Below are 23,854 nucleotides of genomic sequence, written 5' to 3' on the forward strand. Positions count from 1 at the left end.
GGTCTCCATACAGAGTGAATAGGAAAGGTCTATCTGTGCGTTTGAGAGGTCCCTGGGCACAAGACACAGATTTAGGGCACTCAAAGAGGAGAGCGTTTCACCCTGAGGCTAGTAGGAAACTGGAAGGCATTGCTTGAAAGGGAGTTCGGATATATTTTAAACATTTTTCACTGGAGCAGAGGAGGTTGGGAGGTGATCTCACAGAGGTTTGTAAAACAATGAAGGATATAGATAAGGTTAATGGTAGATGTTTTTTCCCTAGGGTGAGGGATTTCAAAAATTAGGAGTCAATTTTTTTAAAGGTGAGAGATTTTAAAAAGACATGAGGGACAGGTTTTTGTTTTAAACACAGAGTGGTTCATGTGTGAAACGAACTTCCAGAGGAAGTGTTGGATGCAGGGGCAGTTACAAAGTTTAAAAGACATACAGATAAGTACATGAATAAGAAACATTCGGATGTGGGCCAAGCGCAGGACTAGTTTAGTTTGGTCGGTATGGACTGGTTAGACCGAAGGAGAAAGCGAGGACTGCAGACGCTGGAGATCGGAGTCAAAAAGTGCGGTTCTGGAAAAGCACAGCCAGTCAGGCACCATCAGAGGGGCAGGAGAGTCGATGTTTCGAGCATAAACTCTTCACCAGGACTGAAGGGTCTGTTTCTGTGCTGTACGACTCTATGTTACTTGGGAATTCACTGAGCGTGCCATCACCTACAGGGCTACACAGCAAAAGCTGGAAAGTGGGATGAAATTGGATGGCTTTTTGCGAGACAATGGGCTGAATGGCTTCCTCCCATCCTGAAAAGTGCGGCGATTCTAAGCAGAGGGCAGTCATGAAGCTCGGCTGATTATTGTAGAGAAGTTCCTGAGATTTGTCAGAGGTCACTCAAAGGAAATTAGCTCAAGCATAGTCCAGGGAGAAGGGCATGGGAAGATCCCTGGCTGTACAGAGCCTGGTCTCTGTTTTGTTTTAAAGATCAGGTTCTGAAGCAGAGTAGCTGTCTTCCCATCCGGAAGCACGCGATGATTGATACATTTCATTAATGCAACTTTTGGTTCAGGTAGTGACAGCAGTCTCTTGGGAAAGACAATAATATCTGATAAAAGCATTACTGATATCAAATAAAGAAAAGAAATATACATGCAAAATGTTGTTAGTTCGACAAATTGGGTTACAGATATTACTTGAATAAAAAATAGGATCTGCAGTGGCCTAATGCTTTATGTATCAGCTAATCTCTTTACTGTGAGATTTCGTTTGCAGCCATCAAATATGCATCACATTTCTCTAATAAAATCGACAACAATTTATTATTTTTACATTCTATTGTCTTAGGTCAGAAAACTTCAAATTTTTCTAATCGCTTTTCTGTGTACTTTGCATATAGTTAACTGTTTTAAAAACTTTTCATAAAATATTGTTGTTTTCGGATTATTACATTTGGAGAGGTGTCAGCTGCAGACATGATGCTATGCAGTCATGAGGAATAATTGATTCAAATGTGCTTTTCAGGCTGAGGAAGAACAGGTCCCCTTAGCCCGTTAAGAAAAATAAAGTAAACTTTCTGACCGTTATACCTAAAACCAAATAGAAGCTTTCCATGTGTAGTTATTTGATGACTGTAGGTGAGCTCCGAATGTCTAAGCTGAATGGCTCAGAGATAGCAATCTTGTCTGAGTCTGAAGGCCTACCTTTCAGGGCCCACTGTGGAGAGCTCAGCACATTATCTAGACTGACATTGCAGCACAATGCTCAGGGACACAGAAACAAATCATTCCTGCTCTGTCATTCATGAAGATCATGCCTGAGGGCGGTATGGTGGCTCAGTGGTTAGCACCGCTGCCTCATAGTGCATGGGGAGCTGGGTTCAATTCGATGATTCGTTCATCAACTCCAAACGGCTGCCTTTGTTACATGTCCCTTCCTACTATGATCAAGCAAAGACCTATCAATCTCAGACTTGAGAACTCCCAATTCAGCCACCATCTCCAGCCTTTTGGGATAGAGAATTCTGATTTCTCACTGTCCTTTGTATCAATTTTTTTAAACCATCTTCCTTCAAAGAGGTCTAACCACAATCTGAGTAGAGATGGTGACATAGCGGAAATGTCACCAGACGAGTAATCAAGAGGCCCAGGCTAACATGTTGGGGATTTGGGTGGAAATCCCACTGTGGTAGTTGATGGGATTTAAAATTATGAATGAAATTATTAATGAAAATAGTTGGAATGGGAACTAGCTAACATAATGGAGACTGTGAAACGATCAGCAATCATTGTTAAAAACCCATCTGGTTGACTAATGTCCTATAGGGAAGGAAATCTGTCATCCTTATCTGGTCTGACCCCACATGAGTCCAGATCCACAGCATTGTTGTTGAATCTTAAGCACCCTCTGGCAATTTCTTCAGTGATTACCGATGGGCAACAAATTCTGGTCTTGCCAGCAATGCCCACATTGTATAGGAATTAAAAATAAAAGCTGCTTATTTTGCATTCAATCACGAGATTTGGTATCACTGGCTGGGCCACAACTTATTGTTCACCCTTTCCAACAACAGTGTAAATACCAAGATCATATAACACACCACCGTAATGAGCTCAAGGAGAAACAATGTCAGATTTAGGAAACCTCTCCACATGATTCCTGTCCTCAGGCCTCGTTAGGGCCTCTTAGCGTCTGGCACAGTCAACTGAGGGACTGGTACATGTTGGAGGTGTTGTCATTCAGGCCACTTGACTCAAGTTACATATATGAAGAGTCAAAAAGAATGTTGCTGGAAAAGCACAGCAGGTAAGACGGCATTGGAGGAGCGGGAGAGATGACATTTCGGGCGTAAGCTCTTCCTCAGGAAGGGCTCCTGCTCTTCGGATGCTGCCTGACCTGCTGTGCTTTTCCAGCGCCACACTTTTCCATTCTGACTCTCCAGCACCTGCAGTCTTCATTTCCTCTCACACACATGAAGAATGGATACTTCAGAATAGGGATATCCGAGAGAACACCACAAGCTACAGAAACCAGGACCACCCCTTTATGTTTCAACATCACACTAGGAAAAACAAGTACTGTCTGCCTTGACCCTCTAACCAACCATCTAGAAACAGCCTCAGAGCAGAGCCTGAGAAAGTTAAGACATTTATGCACTCTGCAGCACAGGTTTAACAGATCAATGTGCATTTTTGAATTATGCAGCATAAGTCTGTCAGAGAGTGACAGGTATTTTATTGTGAATCAGTTGTTTAACATAAATACCACTTTCCACTGTCCAAAAGCCATCCATTCACTTGGCAAGAACCAGCCCTCTTTATTTTCAATGAGCCCAGCTCTTCTGTTTCATTATTTTAAAAAAAAACACCATCGAACTATCAGCACAACCAATTAATCAAATTACAAACACTTTAAAGTTCAGACAGCGATTTACAGATCAGTGTACATCCCAGGTTGGAGGTATTTTTAAACTACCCATTCAGATGTGTTCTGTCACAATGACTGGGGAAGGCAGGATTCGAACCTGCACCTTCTGTCCCAGAGGCAACAACATTACCACTGTGCACCACAAGAACCTGACCCAAGAACTCAGCTCCTTTTTTTTTTAAACCATTCTTTCACAGGATGTGAAATCACAATTGCTCGACTTGAGTGGCTTGTGGGTCACCTCCAAAGGCAGTGAAAGGACCACCACACTGCTGTGTGGCTGGAGTCACATGAAGGCCTGACCAGGGAGGAGGCAGATTTCCTTCCCTAACGGACATTGCTGAACTGGACGGAGCCGTTCTGAATGACCCTTAGAGAGACCTGTTTCTAAAACTGACGAAACATGGATACTGTACCTGGAGGGAGCAGAAAGTCTGGGTAAAGGGCTCCATTCGGACAAGATACGAAGCAACAATTATCGCTGAAGAGTAGTGAGTGCAGTAGTGACACCGTGCAGTTAAGTCCCCTGGAAGAGATCAAACAATTTCACTCGGTCAGAAAGATACGACTAAAGAAATTGAAACTCTACAAGCAGAATTTGAGCTCTTTTTGGACTGGGGACAGTTAGTGTTGGGGATAGGATACAGGAAAATCATTGAGTAGTTCTATTAACCCATTCCATCTTTCAACAAGGTCATGGTTGACCTTTACTTGAACTCTACCTGTCTGCTTTACCTCTACTCTTAAAATAAAACTTTCATTGGCTGTGTGTATTTCTGGTTAAACCTTCATTTATTGCCCATTCCTGAGAAAGTGCAGATGAGGTCCATTCATTGTGGTGTAGGTGCACCACTGATACGGCTAGGGAGGGAGGTCTAGGATTTGGGACCAGCAATGCAGAAGGAGCAGCAACATAGTTCCCATTTAGGATGGTGTCTGGTGAGATGGTGCAGGTGAGAATCATACAATCCCCTCAGCCCATTGAGTCCCTCTGAAGAGCATCTCATTCAATACCCAAAACCCTGCATTTCTCGCAGCTAACTCACCTGGCCTACACATCCCTGGACACTACAGGACAATTTCCACCTGGCCTGCACATCTTTGGACTGTGGGAAGAAACCGGAGCACCCGGAGGAAACCCACGCAGACACGGGGAGAACGTGCAAACTCCACACAGTCACCCGATGGTGGAATCGAACCCAAGTCCCTGGCGCGGTGAGGCAGCAGTGCTAACCACTGAGCCATCTGTGTGGGGATGGGGGGGGGGGGGGGGGGGGGGGTGCATCTCATATCTCTACTAATCTTGTCCTTCTAGATGGAAGTGGTCATGGGTTTGGAAGGTGCTGTGTAAGGACTCCTTGGAGAGTTGGAAGTAGAAATCTGGAATTGATACTGCTTCTAAAATGCTGTGTACACGAGGTCAATTGAAAGATCAAGACTGAGATGAAGAGGTAAGCCTGATCAATGAGGTCAAACAGTCGCTCTTTTTCCATCTCCACAGACCTACTGAATATTTTCCGGCACTTCCTGGTTTTAAGAACATAGAACAGTACAGTACAGGCCCTCTGGCCCCCAGTGTTGTGCCAACCTTTTATCCTACTCTAAGATCAAACTAACCTACATACCCTTCATTGTATTATAGTAAATTATTTGATATTTACAACATCTGCAGGATTTCACTTTTGTATTTGTGTCAACAGATTGTTATTGGGAAAGCATATCAAATAGCATGGAGTTCAGGTGTTCAAATGAGCTGAGACAGAGATAAATCATGAGCTCAAACAACTTGGAATGCTGAGCAGATGGGATAAGATCTACACACAGGTGAGAATGAAATCTATATAACTTTTTAAAAATCTTTTAATGTCATGTGTATCGTACAGTGAGAAAAACAGTAAAATACAGTGAAAAGCTTTCCCACTGTCACCATGATCCAACGCCATTTTGGACAGTTTTAAAGAGAGTCCACCGGTCGTGAACCAGCTCATCATCAGCAACGCTTGTGCCACCATCCCTCCTCCACTGCCTCACTGCTGTCTATACCAGAGCCAACCAATGGTGAAATTGCCAATCCTCAGGCACCATCTTTCACCGCTGGGCCGGGTCTCCAATGCCACTTGTGCCAGACCCACCAACATTACAGTACAACAAAATCACCGATATCCTCTCTGGGCCGGAATGCTTCGGAAATTTGTTTTTTTCTGGATTGTAGAATTACACCAGAATGCCTAACCCCAAGAAAAACACTATCAATATAAATATTTCTCTGAGACATAGAAAGCCTAACCACAAGTGTGTAAATGGAACAGTACGATCGATATTAATATTTATCTGAGACATACACAATGATAAAACATTATAAAGCAGGAAGACAATTTCTGTGGCTTATCCATTTTCCATTCTTTTTTTGCTCCCAACAATACTGCACTAAAATGATGCCAATGCCGTGGATTGACATTAATTGTTCCATAAGATTTCTGGACAACTGGGTGTTTCCAAACAACAGATTTCCAGACTGAAGAGGTTACTGTATAAGGAGACTGAGGATGACATTGATACACCTGGCTGAGAAGAGGACCTGTACAACCTGGATGATGGGAATGGCCAACTGAGAAAATAGGCTACAGGAAAAGTTAAACGGAATCTCTGATGGGAAAATTGAGCAGAGAGGTGAGTGGTTGGCTTACAGACAACTCAAATTTCAATCAAACTGCAGGGATACTATAAGAATAGCATGTTTATCCATGACAAAGCAGCAGTCACCATTATTTCATCTGAATATCCTGTACTGCAGTCTCAAGAACATATATTCAAGTATTTAAGGGAACAATCGTTAAGCATAAATCTGGGAGGCTTGTGGAGCTCCCTGATGACCAAGCTGACAGAGAAACAAAACACATCGGAAGGAAAGAGTTGAGAGAATAGATTTACAGCACAGTCTTCACAAATACCCAGATTATAGATTGCAAGTAAAAAAAAAACACACAACTGCAGACTCATCTAGAATTTCAGTGAGTGTTATAACGCTTCTTTTCTCTCTAATTTAATTTGTTGGAACATTGAATGCCTGAGGAAGATATGTGGGAATAAATTCAAGCCAATTAAATTTGTTGCATCGAGTTGTACGGTTATTATTCTAGATATGCCCTTAATATTGCTACATTTTACTTCTCTTCATTTGCAATATTCAAAATATATGGAAACATTAAAAAAGGCGACTCAATGGGGTTATGAAAAGCAGATGGAATGGGCAATATTAGGTTACATGAAATGGATTTGTTTACAAAGTCTTCACACAATCTAAGTCAAGACTGTGCGTGTGTTATCTCAATGGGTCACACACTTGGCTTGAGGTCCCTCGGTGTTAGATTGACCGCCAGAGATTTGGCAAAAAGAATCGAGTGAGGCACCTTTGCTGAAGTTCTGAGGGATCAATCCGCAGTCGGAGGTGCCATGTTCTGAACGAGATGACCATCTCTCAAGCAGATACGCAGCGGTATTGCAAAGATGAGCGCGGCAGCTGTCTTGGACACATTAGTCATTTAACCAACAACACCGGAACAGATTGTCACATTTCCGTTTGAGGGGGCTTAGCTAGATACAAATTGACAGCCGTGGTCATCGGTAGATTCTTAATGCCAGATATTTAGATACAGGGAACATAATTGTTCACTGTACTTTAGGTTTGACTAGTGCCTTGTATATTTTTAGCAAAACGTCCTGTTAACTTGTTAAAATACTAGAGCATTGATTTCCCATGAGGAATGAATGCTAATGATGAACGGTTAATAGTAAGGAGCAGGGACAGGGAGTGCATGATGGGCTGCTGTTTAGAATGGAGATCTCCCTCCAGATACACAGCTCAGGGAGGGTCTCATGTTTTTTGCTTCCATCATATTCTGGCTCAAAGGATGGGGCTTCATCAGAGCTTTCATGCTCTCTTTTATTTTCAGTTCTCAGCTTCTCTTGCAGACACTGGATCTCACATCAAGCATTGTTTCTCCAGTTTATCTTATTAGTATCTTCTAATAACTCTTCCCCTCATCTTCATGTTCTTAAACATGAGTTGTTCATCTGTAATAGCTGCCTTTTCTGATCTGAAGTGTTAACCCCACTTTGATGCTTGACTTGCCATTTAAGTCATTTGGTTTTACAGAACTGGGGGGAAAAAAAGCCAAACATTGTCAAAGCTTTTCGCTCTGCACTCATTTTGGACAATTTGGAAAAATGACCAATTCAGTCTCGAGTCAATAAAGGAAGGTGGTCGTGATCGTTTCTGGTCAGCTCAGGGGAGGTCCTCAGGGGACTGACCTAGGTCCAAACATCAGTGACGTTCCCTCTATCACAAAGTCAGAAGCGGGGATGTTTGCTGCTGCTTGCATAATGTTCAGCACCACACATAACTCCTCAGATACTAAACCAGTCCAATGAGTAATAAATACTGGCCCAGTCATCAAATCCCACATCCCATGAATGAATGCGAAAAGAAAACTTGCATATCAGTGGAAATACAAAGAAGCAAACATTATGCAAGAGGTTACTTCATACAGAGAGTGGTTGGGGCCTGAAATGCATTGCCTGCAAGGCAGGTTCAGTTGAGTCATTCAAAAGGAGAAGATTGATTTGAAATATTGTGCAGGGAGCTGAAGAAAATGCAGAAAAATGGCACTAAGTCCCAATGCTTATTTGGAGAGCCAGTACAGAGATAATAGGTCAAATGGCCTTCTTCTGCACTATTACAAATCTGTAATTCTGTTTTGTGAACTATCATGACTTAAATCTCTAAACACAGATCACCTACAATCAGTTTACTTCCAAAATAATACCCATTTTGGATAAGACAGCACTTGTTTGTAACTTGTAGCACTGAATGGTAATGGCTAATAGGGAAGTAGACAGTCCAGTGTAATCGAGGGCTGTACAGGGCAGGCTAACCCTATGTTCGATTCACTAGCTACACTGTGTTCACCAACCAGTCAAAGCAACAACATGTATTACAACAACAAAGGTTCGGGAAGGGATGTATCAGCTACGACTCTGCTATGTGGCATTGGATATTAGACATTTGGTTCAGAAGACATTATTGTTCCCAAACTCTTATTGCTATAACAATCTGTCAATGGAGTGGCCATGGAGAAAATGAGGACTGCAGATGTTGGAGAGTCAGAATCGAAAAGCACAGCAGGTTGGACAGCATCCGAGGAGCGGGAGAGTCGACATTTCGGGCATTGCAAGCCTGTTTAATTATTGGCTAGACAAACCCGTGAAAAGTGAATACCTTAAACTTGTGAGGAACCTTTGCCCTAAAAGCATTGTGGGTGTATCTACAGCAAATGGACTATTGCTGTTCAAGAGGCAGCTCAAGACCAATTTTTTTTTTGATTAGATTAGATTAGATTAGATTACAGTGTGGAAACAGGCCCTTCGACCCAACAAGTCCACACCGACCCGCCGAAGCGCAACCCACCCATACCCCCACATTTACCCCATACTTAACACTACAGGCAATTTAGCATGGCCAATTCACCTGACCTGCACATGTTTTGGATTGTGGGAGGAAACCGGAGCACCCGGAGGAAACCCACGCAGACACGGGGAGAATGTGCAAACTCCACACAGTCAGTCGCCTGAGGCGGGAATTGAACCCGGGTCTCCGGCGCTGTGAGGCAGCAGTGCTAACCACTGTGCCACCGTGCCGCCCACCAATTTCTCGAGTGCAATTCTCTAATGGGCAAAAAAATGCTGTGCCAATCACAAAAGCCTTCTCAATGGCAACTGGGATAAGACAAGACATGCTGGCTGAGCCAGAGATACCCAGGTCTGTGAATGTGCAACAAGAGGAAATCTCAGCCTTTGCTGGAGGTCACAGAGGAGTTTGGGAGTTGTGCCGTCCAACCTATCCATCAACGGAGGGAGAACAGTCTGAAGCACTGGTGGGGAACTGAAAGAAAGGTGTGCAGGGTGAGGAGTAATGTTCTAAATGAATGCTAATGACAGAATGAACAAAAAAAAAATCAAATTCCAAAATACCAGCAAGGTCAGTGTGAACTGATTTACAAACAACACAGCTGCATTCAAGGCCAAGCATTCTTCTATTCCTGGGAAATATTAGAAACAAAGGCAGGCCATTCAGCCCTTCAAGTTTATTCTATCATTCATGTAGATTATGATTGCAGCATACTTTAATCATATACAGCTCCACATCCCTCGACCCTCCACAAACAGAAATAAAACTGCCTTAGTCCTTAGTGACTTCCAGTATATATAGAGAGAACTCCAGTTGTTTGCAATCCTTGGTGTGGAAATATATTCTTCTCCAAAGAACATAAGCTCTCATTTTAAAATCAGATCCCCTCACTCCTGAGTCCACTGCTAGCTTTATCTACATATACCTCATCAGACCCTTGTAACGTTTTTGACTATTGGTCAGTTCTTTCTTCTCACACGTTACTCCCTCCAATTTCCTGAGAAAATACTAACCATCATTTTCAACTTCAAAATACCGCTGGACAAATTTTTCTTTCCTGTCATCAGTCTGCGCTCCCATGGGCTTCGAGAGATCTCGGAATGTCTTTGCATTAGTCAGATCCAACTCCTGGGAGTACAAGACAAACATGATGATGAAAAGAATGTTAAAGGTGTGAACACTCAAGAGCCAAATAGATCAACGTTGGGTGAACTGGAATACTTGTAATTCATTGAAGGAGGTGCAAAAACACACCCACACACACACCCACCCACACACAGACACACACCCACACACACAGACACACACCCACACACACATATATCCACACGCACACACCCACACATACATACAGACACACACACACACACACTCACACATACACACACACTCACACACACACACCCACACATACACCCACATACACACACACACACCCACACCCACACACAGACACACACCCACACACACATATATCCACACGCACACATACATACAGACACACACACACACACATACACATGGACACACTCACACATACACACACACACACACACATACACACACACACACACACACCCACACATACACACAGGCACACAGAAACACACACAAAGACACACCCACACATACAAATACACAGACACACACACCCCCATACACACACACCCACACAGACACACACACCCCCCCACACACACCTACACCCTTACACACACCCCCACACCCACACACAGACACACACTTACGAAAGGTTTCAACTGTTGCCATCTCCAGTGTTAAACAAGTAATATATAATATTATAACACCTTATACTTTGAAGCTATGTTGCTGGGAGTACAGAGACAACAATTAAAGCGTTAATAAAACAAAGAAATGCGGATGCCCAAGATGTGAAACAAACCAAAGCAAAAATTGCTGGAGAAACTCAGCACGTCTGGCAGCCTTTCGAGTGCAAACACCCTTCTTCAGAACTGAAGTGTTAACTCTGTTCTGGCATACATGTTACAAGGAGAAAAAAACAGTTACTATTTACGCTGAGACAAAGGATGTGGGGAGTTATTAAAGCAGTTTAAAATCTTTATGGAGACAGATAACCTGAGCAGTAAGATTGAAGGCAAAAGCATATGGTGTCAAATGTGTATGATGACAACATAAACGGGGCAGTATAGCTGAAGTGGAAAAGCAACAGCAGTGCGTTATAAACTTCCTAACGTCTTTACTTAGTCAGTGCTGAATATTCTGCACTGTTGAAGGATGTTGAAGGGGGTGCGCCATCTGCAATTGGTGGATAGATTTGTAACATGGTGTCTGAGGTAAAATATGGCCTTTGGAATTGGGTGGATGGATTAAGGAGGTCATTATGCGGTTCCTAAAGAAATAGGGACAGTTGGCAGAGACGAAAGGAAGCAATTAAGGAGGACTATCGATCCTTGAAGGTCTCCAGATGTATGCTTTACAGGTAAGTGAACATGGAGGCAACGTAACATGCGGAAAATGTAAGATTTTAAATGACTTAAGTTTATTGTAGGAGTGTGAAGTCAGCTAGGAGAGCATTCAAGGAGCAGTTGAGTCTGGATAAATGGCAGCATAACTTACATTATGAGTACTTACATATAAGTGACATAATACCTGGAATTTGTGTGTACACAAATGAAATCAGACGGAATTTACATTGAATTCAAATAGGAAGTTACGAACATACCCCCATAACAAAAGCAAAGTTTGTATTTGTTTGTGACGTGACACGGTAGTTATGGGCAAGAATGTACCATCATCCACCAGGAAGCCAATGGATCACTGATACCATTAGATGCTTCTGGGACCTTTCCATATCTAACCTGGCTGCTGTGTTTGCCTACATAATAAGTGACTTAAATTCCTAAAGTAATTCCTCGTATGTACATATGTACATATAAGTGTGTCCCGAGAACATGAAAGCTTATAAAAAAATAAATAAATACAGGTTCTGTCCTTGCACAATTGATCACCTACCTCAGAGTCGTAATCAGCAAGTATCCAGGGGAATACTGGGTACTGCATCAGATCATTGTAGGTTCGCCCTGCCAAAGTGTTCAGGTACATGAGATACTCAAAGTTGCTGATCTCTCTTTTCTACCACAGATGGAAAAAAGTCACATCAAAAAACTCCAACAATTAACACTTTATTGCAGTTGCTACATTAATTACAAGCCACCGCAAACGTTTGGTGGACTGTAGACTGTAGTATTTTGTAATGGATTGGTGGTTTGAGTTTCATCCAAAAGTGCTACGCTAATGTTAACTAGTCTTAAATATCTGACTCTCCCGATAACTGTCGTGTGCAACGTCAGATGAGGAAGCCACCAGTGTCAATACAAGAGATCGACCCCTGTAGAAATGACCGGCACAGTGGCTACATCACATTGTTGCATTGAAACTGCAATGCAGAAAACCAAAATGCATAAAACATATCCGCAGCTAGGCACAAGAACATAAAAGCATAAGAAAAAGGGCCATGTGCAAACTCACTCTCCCATTCTTTCAGATTATAGCTGAATTTCTGCATCAATTTCAGTTTCCCATCCTAACCCTGTATCTCAATTCTTTTACTGGTCAATGATTTTATTCTTGAATATTCTTAATAACTGAACGTACACAGTTCTCTGAGATAAAGAATTCTTCCAAAGATTCACATCGCCTTCAGCAAAGAATTTTCTCCTCATTTCAGCCCAAAAGCCTTCCAGCTTTTGAACTTGAGATGAAAACCTTTAATTTTCGACAGTCCAGTCAGAGGACTAAGAGTCTCTCAGCCTCTACCCAGTCTAGCCCTCTCAGAATGCTACACATCTGTTTAGAGTTTGGTATTTGGTACAAAGCGACTTGGGAGTGGCAGTCTTAGATCAGTCCAGAGTTGATAATCATGCTAGCGCTCTGATGGACTGTGCTCTATTCACTAAAATGACAAATCCACCAGTTTTGTGGGTTCAACTAAAGAGCTCCCTTGTGAGGTTTAAGGTGTTGAGTACAATGCGAGTGGGCAAGACTGTTCAGGAAAACTGGCTCCTACAGGCCCAATAACACCTTTCAACGGTGAACACGAAAGCTCAAAATTTAAGCACAGACTGGAATTGGACTATTTTTCACGAGGAGTCAGGCTCTTTGGAATTCCAAAACCAGGAAAAAAAACATGCTCAATTACCCACCATTTGGGACATCAGGTGGAAGAACTTAATCAGTAAATGACCCAATTTCATCCATATTGGTGTGACCCATTGTCGGTATTGTAGGTCTGGAAGAGTTGGATTGTACACCAAGTAAGTCAAATGCCTGAAAAGCAAACTCAGGCAACATTCTCAATAGCCAGCCCTACCAAGGTGAGGTAAAGTGCATCTTACCTGCCATTTCTGTGTAACTGCTTTCTCACCCATCGTTTTTCTGTGTAAGGGGAAAATCAACAGGAGAATCTTTATTAATAGATCATTATAAAAATAGAAATCAAACTTACACACAGCTCTCTTAATCGTAGTAATGTAATGGCAATGCAATGGGATTACTGTGTGTACTGCCATCGCAGAATATTCGGTTCATACAAGTCCACATGCAAACAAACCTGGGTCCCTGGCGCTGTGAGGCAGCAGTGCTGACCACTGAGCCATCATAACCTTAACTTCTGCTGTTCAGAATAAGACAGCTGTTTGGCAAATGCATTCTTAACCAGAGATTGCTCGGGAAAAGTAGCAGGTCTGGCAGCATCTTTGGAGAGAAACAGCGGTAATGTTTCAATTCTAGTGTGACTCTTCTTCAGAAGAGATCAAACTTGAAACCTTAACTCTTTCTCTTTCTCTTCCCACAGACACTGCCAAACCTTGTTGAGTTTCCCCACAATTCTCTGCATTTGTTTCAGATTTCTAGCATCCACAGTATTTTACTGTCATTTACATTCTTAACCGAGGTCTTTAGAGATGTCCCTGAGGGTTAACAATTGTTCACATGATCTTGCATCCAAGTACAGTGACCTTATGATCTTTAATTATTTTTATACTTACAGATTGTAGTGATTGGAATGAGGACGAAGTACATCTCATTGACTATAAGATCCTTGATTGAGGTGGTTAAACTGGCCCAATCAGGGAAACCTAGCTGACAGATATAAACAGGAGATTAAACAGAATGGGCTGTCCTAGAAGTGGCTGGAAGGTGTGTCAGGGTGGACCGAGATCCGTAAAGGGCATAAGGCCGGGTTGTCTTTGAGTGGCTAAGGTGGGAAGGATGGGTGGTTTGCTGGGTTGCCAGGGGTGTTTGTGTTTTATTGTTCAGTTTAACAGACTGTTTGTACGTGATTGTGTTTACGGTTTCTTTTTTGATAATGTAAGGTGGGATTCAAGGTTCATCTTCGTTTCCCTGAGAACTGGTTGTACGGTGGGGTTTGGGATCTGGCTTGCTGTCCCTTTCCCCTGTAAGTTGCTGTTTCTTGTTTACGGCTGTTAATGTTAACCTCTTGTTTGTTTGTAATTTGTACTGTTTAATAAATTTTTTTAAAAAAAGGAAATTCCCTCAGTCTAGGGGCTGAGTTGCCTGGTCACTGCCCATGTACAGTGCACACATAAATAAAGAGTGACTTGGTAGCAAGATACCAGCCTCTGTGCAATCATTTCACAGATAAAGTGCAAAGATTTAATTTAATTTTCCACACTTTGTGACCAACATCATAAAGTATACCAGGTTACCTTAGTGGCAGACAGACAGAGATGCAGGATTGGCATTTGGCTTAATCTCAAATAAGTAAAGCCCTGGTTTTTGTTTACTTATAAACAGCTTGCAGGTTTCTGCAGCTAGGAATAATAAAATGTGAAAAGTTGATCAATCTTTTAGAGTTTAATGTGTCAGGGTACAAATGAGCTGATGCTGTTCTAGAGTTACAGAATCATAAAGGTGTACAGAACAGAAACAGACCATTCGATCCAACTCGTCCATGTCAAAGAGATAGCCTAAACTGGCCTATTCCCTGTTGTTGAAGCCTTTGCTGATTCAAAATTTACAAATCTATTTCACTGACGATGGAGCCTTACTGTGAAACCAGGTAGCCAAGGCTGTTTCAAGACAGGAAGTGAAATAATAGGCTCTGATGGAGAACTGGTTGGCACCTGTTGCTTTGAAGGAAATACACTCTTGCTCTGTTCCATGCCAACAATAACACATGCCACACCATTATGAATTGGCAATGACCCAGATTTTGACAGCTATTATAGAATTTCTATTTGCCATTTGGCCCATCGATTCCACATTGTCTCCCTGAAGAGCATCCCACCCAGACCCTGCTTATTCCTGAAACCCTGCCTTTCCCACGGCTAATGTCAAGAAGCTAATAACTATACACAAAAGAAAACAACTGCCACTGTTAAAGTCACGGGCACGTGCTCAGGGACATAAATGCAATACACCTAGCCTGCATATCCCTGGACACTATGGGCAATTTACCATAGCAAATCCACCCTGACCTGCACATCTTTGGACTGTGGAAGGAAATCAGAGCACCTAAAGGAAACCCACGCAGTTACAGGGAGAACATGCAAACTCTGCACTCCCTCAATCGTCTGAGGGTGGAATCAAACCTGGGTCCCTGCCGCTGTGAGGCAGCAGTGCTAACCACTGAGCCATCGTAACCTGCAAAGACCTTAACTTTTTCCTAATAAATTGAAGAGTTTTAGGATTGGTAAGGAAATGACAAAAATTCACTTGCCTCCCAGTGGAAAAGAACAGGGCAATTTCTTTTTTGCTCTCTTAAAGACATGAATAAGCTTTATTTTAACTCAATGTCAGCAAGTGGATTTTCAGGAAGTGAAAATCAGGCCCATTCTGTATATCTGGATAGATGCAGTAAACAGATTTGAGACATGCCTTCATTTGGTGATGGAATCTAATTCTTAACAATTATACTCTGCTCTACATTATTCAATTACTTAATGCAACCACATGTTGAATAATTAGGTCTATTTTCTTCTCTGAGATGTTTAAAATTATGAAGCGATGGGATAATGTTGATAGAAACAAGTTATTCTCAGTGATTCAGATGAATGTTGGGTCATCTCTGCAAGATGAAATTCAGGCAACGTACTCCACAATGGAGCTTAACTTGTTGTTTCCCCTTACCTTCATTATCAAAGCTCCTCATATTTTTGAAAATGTCTCATAAGTCACACCTTCAGAAGCCTTTTTCCTAAGGAGAACAATCCCAGCATTTTTTAACCTCTCCATGTGAACCATGGGATAACTCAGTTAAAAGACAACCCCCTTTATCCTCTCTAAGAGTGTGACACCCTTTCTGACCAATGGCTCCAGAGTTGGGCATTACTCTCCAACCAGAAGATAATCAAACTGATTTTTCTGCTCATTAATGTTTCTCACAGACTAAGTGCAATGGGACCTTTTTTTTCCCACTGGAGTGTAGGAGGCTGAGAGGTGACGTTACGAAGGTTCATAAAATCATGAGGGGTATAGATAACATTATTGGGAGTTAATTTCTGAGGATGGGGGAACAAGGGGATATATTTTTAAGATGAGAGGAGAGAGATTTTAAAAAGACACGAGGGGCAAATGTTTCATAGAGAGGGTGGTTTGTGTGTGAAATGAATTTCCTGAGAAAATGGTGGATATGGGCACAATTACAATGTTTAAAATGCATTTGGATAAGTACATGAATAGGAACGGTTTGGAGGGATATGGGCTGGGAGTAGGCTGGTGGAACTGATTTAGTTTAGGGTTACGGTTGGCATGGACTGGCTGGACCGAAGGGCTTGTTTCCCTGCTGTATGATGCTATGGAGGAAGTCACAGGATAGGATTGGCTTGGGGGCAAGTGAAGGCAAGAGATCATGTGACATTCAGGAATCCAAGCAGAGATAGCAAATCCCCGCAGGATGAAGGTGTTCTTTTCTTTGTTTAAACATAATAGTTTAAACAGAAAAATTGAAAACTGTTCCTGCTCTTCTCCACGCTGTGTGAAAGGGCGATGTACAGCAAACAATGAACGTATTTGTGTGAAGAACAGCAAGCTATTATTAAATAGCTTTTAGGGAACACATCATTGGTTCAGGAATTAAGTGGGAGTTACTGTGTGTTTTTGTTTAACTAGCAACTATATCCATCTAAGTCTGCAGGATGAAACACACCATAACAACCAGTTCACAACTGATTCACAGTAGCTAATGTCAAGAGGCTAATAACTATACACAAAACAATTGTTCAAGTCACGGGCATGTGCTCAGGGACATAAATGCAATACACCCCTTGTATGTATTTTTATTATTGCCTTGCATATGTCATTCTAGATTTTCACTTTAAGTTTAAGATTTAGTCTGGTTTTCTTTGAGACTTTTAACAAACAGCCAAGAATCATTGAATCCCTACAGTGTAAGAAGAGGCCATTTAGCCTATTGAGTCTGTACTGGTCCTCTGAACAGCATCCCACCTAAACTCACACACCCCCAACCCATTTCCGTAACCCCACATGGGGGTTTTACTGTGGTCAATTCACCTAACCTGCACATCCCTGGATAGTATGGGCAATTTAGCGTGGCTGATACCCCCGGCCTGCACATCTTTGGACTACTGTGGGAGAAAATCAGAGCATTCTGTGGAAACTCATGCAGACACTGGGAGAATGTGCAAACTCCACGCAGACAACCCCCCAAGGGTGGAATCAAATCTAGGTCTTTGGCACTGTGCTAATCACTGTGCCTCCACTAGCAATAAAGTGTTTTGTTAAGGTCAATGCTGTCATTGTTAATTCGTACTTTTGGCTACTTATGCAACAAGGGCTTAAAGGCCACTCTCAAAAAGAATGGAATCTCTCCACTTGCCCCTCTCTCCAGCTCTAATTGTCTCCCTCCTCTCTGGAAGTCTCAGACAGCCCCAGCAACTCTCCCAGTGCCTTCTGCTAGACTGGATGGTGTTTCAACTGCTTTGAAGCATCACCATTTGATTGTTGACCAACATCATGAATAGGAAGAGTTTAGAGAGATATTGGCCAAGTGCTGGCAAATGGGATTAGATTAATTCAAGATTTGTGGCCGGCATGGACAAGTTGGACCAAAGGGTCTGTTTCTGTGCTGTACATCTCTCTTTCTCTATTACTCTATTTAGTCAAGTTGAGAGGGGAAAGACGTAAACGGCAACTTTTTCACACAGAGAGTAGTACGTGTATGGAATGAGTTGCCAGAGAACTTGGTGAAGGCTGGAATAATTGTAACATTTAAAAGGCATTTGGATGGATATCTGAAGAGGAAGGGTTTGGAGGGATATGGGCCAGGAGCTAGCAGGTGGGACTAGATTGGGTTGGGATATCTGGTCGGCGTGGACAAGTTGGACCGAAGGGTCTCTTTCCGTGCTATACATCTCTATGACTCTATCTACGTCCATACAATCCATTGTTGGGCTGATTCCCATCATTCTCCCATCAACAACCACAGAACCCACACTGTTTTCAGACATTTATTCAATAAGCCAAATTCACTTGGTCCAGCGTTCATGCTTGACTTGCTCCAGCACCTGAGTACAAATCAAACCTGACACAAATGCCTGGAATAGAGGCATGTAGCCTTGACTGCATATCCTTTTAGGCTTGTGTTATATGTGAAAGTTAGCAACATGTAAACAGTGTGAGCTGATTTCACAGTCACCTGGGTGGTTACCTTTATCCTGACAACAATTTCAGTTGTACGAGTACAAAATGAACAATCCCTGTGTGTTTTTTTTTAGCTAAAATGACTGATAAAGGGAACTTCACTTCCATTTTACTTTACAATCTTAACTGGGCATGCTTTACCTCTATGTACTAATGTTGGAAGCATAGATTAGCCTGCTGGACACACTTTCCTCATTCCTGGGGAAGGGCTTATGCCCGAAACATCGATTCTCCTGTTCCTTGGATGCTGCCTGACCTGCTGCACTTTTCCAGCAACACATTTTCAGCATAGATTAAAACCCAGCTCTGTGCTCCCTTCTCATTCGCACTGGTGAAAAGAGAAACTCAACCCATTGATCCACCAATGGGACCATATAGAAAATTAACCAACAACAACATGTACGAGTATAGCACAGTTAACATTATGCAATGTCTTAAGGAGATTCACAGGAGCATAATAGGTGATATTAGACCTAAACCCTGGTCAAAGATGTAGGTTTTAAGGAACATCTCGAGGTAAAGGGAGAGCTAAAGAAGCAGAGAGGGTTTGGGGAGAAAATGTTCAAGTTTAGAGTATGGGCAGCTGAAGGCACAGTCACCTACGAAAATCAACCAGAATCCGGTCTATAATTTGAAATAAGTTCACTAAGCATTACAAATAATTTGTCATATTTTGCCGAAATGAAGTACAGAGGTTTGTATTGCAGAGCGTAGATTTCTAGGGGGAAAGGTGATATCCATTAGGTGGCACAGCGCTTAGCACTGCTGCCTCACAGCGCCAGGGACCCAGGTTCGATTCCACCCTCAGGTGACGATCTGTGTTGAGTTTGCACATTCTGCGTGTGTTTCCTCTGATGCTCCTGGTTTCCTCCCACAGTCCAAAGATGTGCAGGTCAGTTGGATTAGCCATGCTAAATTGCTAGAAGTGCTCAGAGATGTAGAGGCTAGGTGGGTCACTCTTCAGAGGGTCAGTGTTGACTTGATTGTCCAAATGGCCTACTTACACTCCATGGGGATGCTATGATTCTAATCAAAAGGGTCTGGGGGACCTGGCTTCATTGACCTTGCAGTAGAATTGGATTACAAAAGGAGCAGAGGCAAATGCTCCCCTCAAACAAAAACTCAATCAAGATGTCACCACAGGTTGAATAGACAGAATATAAAGGGGGTGGAGGAGCAGAGGGACCAGAGTGCATATGTGCACAGATTATTGAAGGTGGCAGGACAGGCAGACATATAATACTCTTAGTTTTATTAATGGGGGTGGTCCCCAAGAGAAGGGGAGAGATTCTGAACAAGATACTTGTTATACCTGAGCTGATGGTACCGCTATAGGGGGCCACATTATTCGAAAGATGTGAACCCTTTGAAGAAACAGGACAGAAGCGATTTACAAGAACATTGCCAGGAATGAGAAACTTCACTGATGAGGATAGTTTGAAGAAGTTGGGACTGTTCTCCTTGGAGAGACGCCAGCGGAGAGACTTTATAGACGTTTTCAAATTTGTAAGCAGTCTGGATAGAGTAGATAGAGAGAAACTTTCATTTGAAAAAAGGAATGAGAGAGACTAGAGTTAAAGTGGTATAAAATTATAATAAGGGTGATTTGAGAAAAACACCTTCTACCCATTGCGTAGCCAGCCTCACCTCCAATCACAGGGCTGGCTCTATCCCTGTAGGAAACCCATCAGCAGCAAACATAGGATGAAACCCAGCGGTGTGATGTGGAGGAGGTACACAGCATGGGAAGGAGTCACGGGACCTGACGGGCATGAGTTAGACAGAATCCCCACAGTATTGAAACAGGCCCTTCAGCCCAACAAGTCCACACCAATCCTCTGAAGAGTAACCCACCCAGACCCATTCCCCTATTGCCCTACATTCTCCCCTGACTAATGCACCTAACTTACACATCCCTGAACACTATGGACAATTTAGCATGGCCAATTCGCCTGACCTGCGCATCTTTGGACTGTGGGAGGAAACCGGAGCACCCGAAGGAAATCCACACAGATACAAGGAGAATGTGCAAACTCCACACAGACAGTCGCCCGAGGCTGAAATCGAACCTGGGTCCCTGGCGCTGTGAGGCAGCAGTGTTAGCCACTGAGCTGCTGTGCCACCCTCGGCCCAGTTGTCAGGGGAGTTACAAGAGAGTAGGTCAGGAGGGATATTGGGTGGAGCTGGTGGGCAAGTTGGGGGGAAGAGAGAGAGAGAGATAGGATTTCCATGGTCAGATGAGAGAGAGAGAAGGCTTCAAGGAGATAAGGAGAAGAAAAGAGAAACACTGCGACAAGGGAGAGGGAGGATGGAAGCAAGATGGTGTGAGAGGAGAGGGAGTTTGCAAAACAGATTGAACTGTTTCAAAGCTAGAATGAGGGAATATTCAGCTACATGGTTACCAGAAAAAAACTGGAAATTATTGAGCTAATGAATTCCTTGCAAATCAATGTGGAATCTCAAAATTAAGACAGCGTTCAGGAGCTACTATATGGAGGGAAATAAACATAATGGATGTTATTGTAATGAACACTGTGACAACTACTAAATTTAAATCTTAAGTGGAGATCTGAGATACAATGAAAAGGCCAGCATGGTGGCTCAGTGGTTAGCACTACTGCCTCACAGCACTAGGGACCCACGTTCGATTCCACCCTTGGGTGACTGTGTGCGGAGTAACTACCGAGAAAATCTGAAGAAGAGACCTAGAGTTTGTTCGGGGTTGGGGAAGAGTATTCTGACCCCTGTTCCCAATTCTAAAGGATGTGACGGGGAAGATCAAATGATGGGTAGATTGGATTGGGGGAAAACAGGAGAAGCATTCCATCGAGGAACACATACCAAGTTCAATCAGTTGAGAAATGCATTCACCTATGTTTTTAGCTGAGGGACAGTATCCCTGCAGGCTGCATGTCACACAGGAGTTGGCGACATTGTACCGAGTTGATCCTAACCTTGCTTAATGGAAAATTCCCTCCTGTCAAATCTGCAGGTAGGATGCTGCCAACTCCAATGAACAAATCCCAGCATCCTCTCTCCCTTCCTCCTTCCATATTCCCTGTCGCCTTCGCCTTTACAACACTCATCTTTTGATTTTTGTTTTCGTATGCCATCGATGGTTAGGGTTAATAGATTACCTCAGCCAGCGAGACTTTTTATTGGGACACTTAGGCAAACTCAAAAAGCTAAAGAATGTAACCATGTTCCCGTTGCAATGCTTTCTGGGAAGAATAAATCCCTGCAGAGGACATCACTGATGATAAGGCTTTTGATCCAGTGAAAAAACTCATCCTACATATAGCTTTGTCGCCACAAAGATTAAAATATGTGGTGACTTTAAACTCTTATTTACTTTTCAACTTGAATTAAATTGACTGGAATGGCTGAAAAGCCTAGGCCCTATTTTAATGATTTGGCTGGTCAGGCAATGGTTTAAGATTTCCATTACATAAATAATATATCAGTGGTGTTTACAAAGTAAACTTGAGTTTCTACCTTTCAGATTTCAAAGGCAGGTCTGAAAGGGAACAGGATCTTTGCAAAATGGTTGCACACCTTGAAACTAAGTGTTGTTTGCTACTCAGGTTAAACACTATGCTAATTATCAGCAAGGCTCATAGGCCCATGCTGCTTAGCAACCAAGTTAAACACGGAATAGAAGGAAAGCTCAGCTGCAAGCAGGAATTGCTTTTCTTTGGATTTCTCTTGCAAATGTTTGACAGCTCTTTCAATTCCAGAGATTTCCCCAACTGCTGCTCTACACACTTGGAGCTTTAACCGAACAAAACTGATGGTTAATTCTTTGATCTGTTGTCCACTGGGATCAGCTTACAAACCTCACTAAAGACGTAATTCATTATTCAAAGCAAGAGAGATGGAAGGAGCCCACACAATGGCAGCGGGCAGCCCTGGGCAGCACAGGTCAGAGTGCTGATGAAGACACTGCAGTGCAGAATTCCTACTGACTACTCCGACATGGCATTTGATTTGCAGAATTAAAGGTGGGTGAGGATAGATAGAGTCTTGTACTTTTAGAGTTCATAAGAATTTGACAAAATCCTCTTCAGCAAGATCTTGCAAATTACGCTAAGAATTGAAGTCGTTTTCTGCTCCTTGTCAATCTACCTTTTCATGTCATGTTCTAAGTCAGACTGAACATAATTCGATTAATTGTCTTTTCCTGTACTTTCGATAGTCATAGCACAGACGTTAGTCAGTGGTTTTACTATAAGCTCAGGTCATGAATCCTGCAACAGTCTTTTGACCAGTGAGCTACTTGAGATGTGTAGGCAGAAGTGGGTACGGAGACGCTGGAGATTAGAGTGGTGCTGGAAAAGCACAGCAGGTCAGGCAGCATCCAGGGAGCAGGAAAATCGACATTTCGGGCAAAAGCCATTCATCAGCCCTTCCTGATGAAGGAATTTTGCCTGAAACATTGATTTTCCTGCTCCTCAGATGCTGCCTGACCTGCGGTGCTTTTCCAGCACCATTCTAATCTTGATTCTACTTGAGATGTACGTCCAAATGTAACAATTAAACATGAAACGGTTTTGACCTGATGCTCACCTTCCCTTGGCATTCCTTGTGGTGATGTGGCTGAAAATGTGTTAAAGTTGCTTTATTTCAACTAACATAAACATTGCTCATTGGTCACTAAAATTAATATTAATGCAATCTTTACACAAACAAATTCCAAAATTGAACTTTCAACACACAGCGAAGGTCTCCAGAAAGCACCTCATCCTGCGAAGTGTTGATTGACTACAACTTGACTCAGCCCCTGGCAAGGCCGTGATGGTGAATGAGCCGGCCAGAGAAACCCAGGGACAATTCTTGTCAGGCAGACCCGATTCAAATGGGATGGCTCAGATTTCTGTCCCATTGCTTCCGTGGTTACGTGCTGAGTTGAACTGAATTGTACAGAGACCTCTATTAAAGTGTAATTAGAGTGAAACATGAAGGACCAATTTTGACGTGATTTACAGCATTCCCAGTTCTTTCAGTTTTTATGAGAGATCAATTGTCCACCCTAGGTAGTGGGGGGTACTCCACTTCATAAATACTTCATAGGTTGTAAAATGCGATCCTGGAGATGTGAAAGGTGCTGAATAAATGCAAGATCATTCCATTAAAGGAAGCCCCCTATTGTCATTATTCTATTAGGGGAGGTTTATTGGACAGAAGACAGATGGTGCGATGAATTATATTCTGCCATGTAACTACCAGTCTATCTTTTACCCTTTCTCTTGAGATTTCCACCCATGAAGTGACTAAATTTTGATGTGGTGCATCCAAGATTATTATGTAGTGCTT

The 23,854-nt window shown here is 42.6% G+C and overlaps 2 protein-coding genes across 4 annotated transcripts in view; one reads left to right on the forward strand and one right to left on the reverse strand.

Annotated features, from left to right (window-relative positions):
- The window catches only part of wdfy4 (WDFY family member 4), a 321,548-nt gene that overhangs the window by 62,186 nt on the left and 235,508 nt on the right, over positions 1-23,854 (reverse strand). For all 3 annotated transcript variants that reach the window (XM_087982407.1, XM_043678830.2, XM_087982406.1), the window contains 4 exons: positions 13,255-13,294; positions 11,873-11,992; positions 9,892-10,006; positions 3,828-3,937 (listed from right to left, as the gene is read on the reverse strand). In XM_087982407.1, the coding sequence (XP_087838533.1) occupies positions 3,828-3,937; positions 9,892-10,006; positions 11,873-11,992; positions 13,255-13,294 (385 nt within the window). The remainder of the gene's footprint in view (positions 1-3,827; positions 3,938-9,891; positions 10,007-11,872; positions 11,993-13,254; positions 13,295-23,854) is intronic.
- The window catches only part of lrrc18a (leucine rich repeat containing 18a), a 28,719-nt gene continuing 27,114 nt past the window's right edge, over positions 22,250-23,854 (forward strand). The window contains exon 1 of the mRNA XM_043678831.2: positions 22,250-22,542. The gene's annotated coding sequence lies outside the window, so the exon portion shown is untranslated. The remainder of the gene's footprint in view (positions 22,543-23,854) is intronic.

The sequence above is a fragment of the Chiloscyllium plagiosum genome, unplaced genomic scaffold (assembly GCF_037043375.1).
Source record: "Chiloscyllium plagiosum isolate Xiang-an unplaced genomic scaffold, Cpla_swu_hap1 HiC_scaffold_43, whole genome shotgun sequence".
NCBI classification, from domain to species: Eukaryota; Metazoa; Chordata; class Chondrichthyes; order Orectolobiformes; family Hemiscylliidae; genus Chiloscyllium; species Chiloscyllium plagiosum.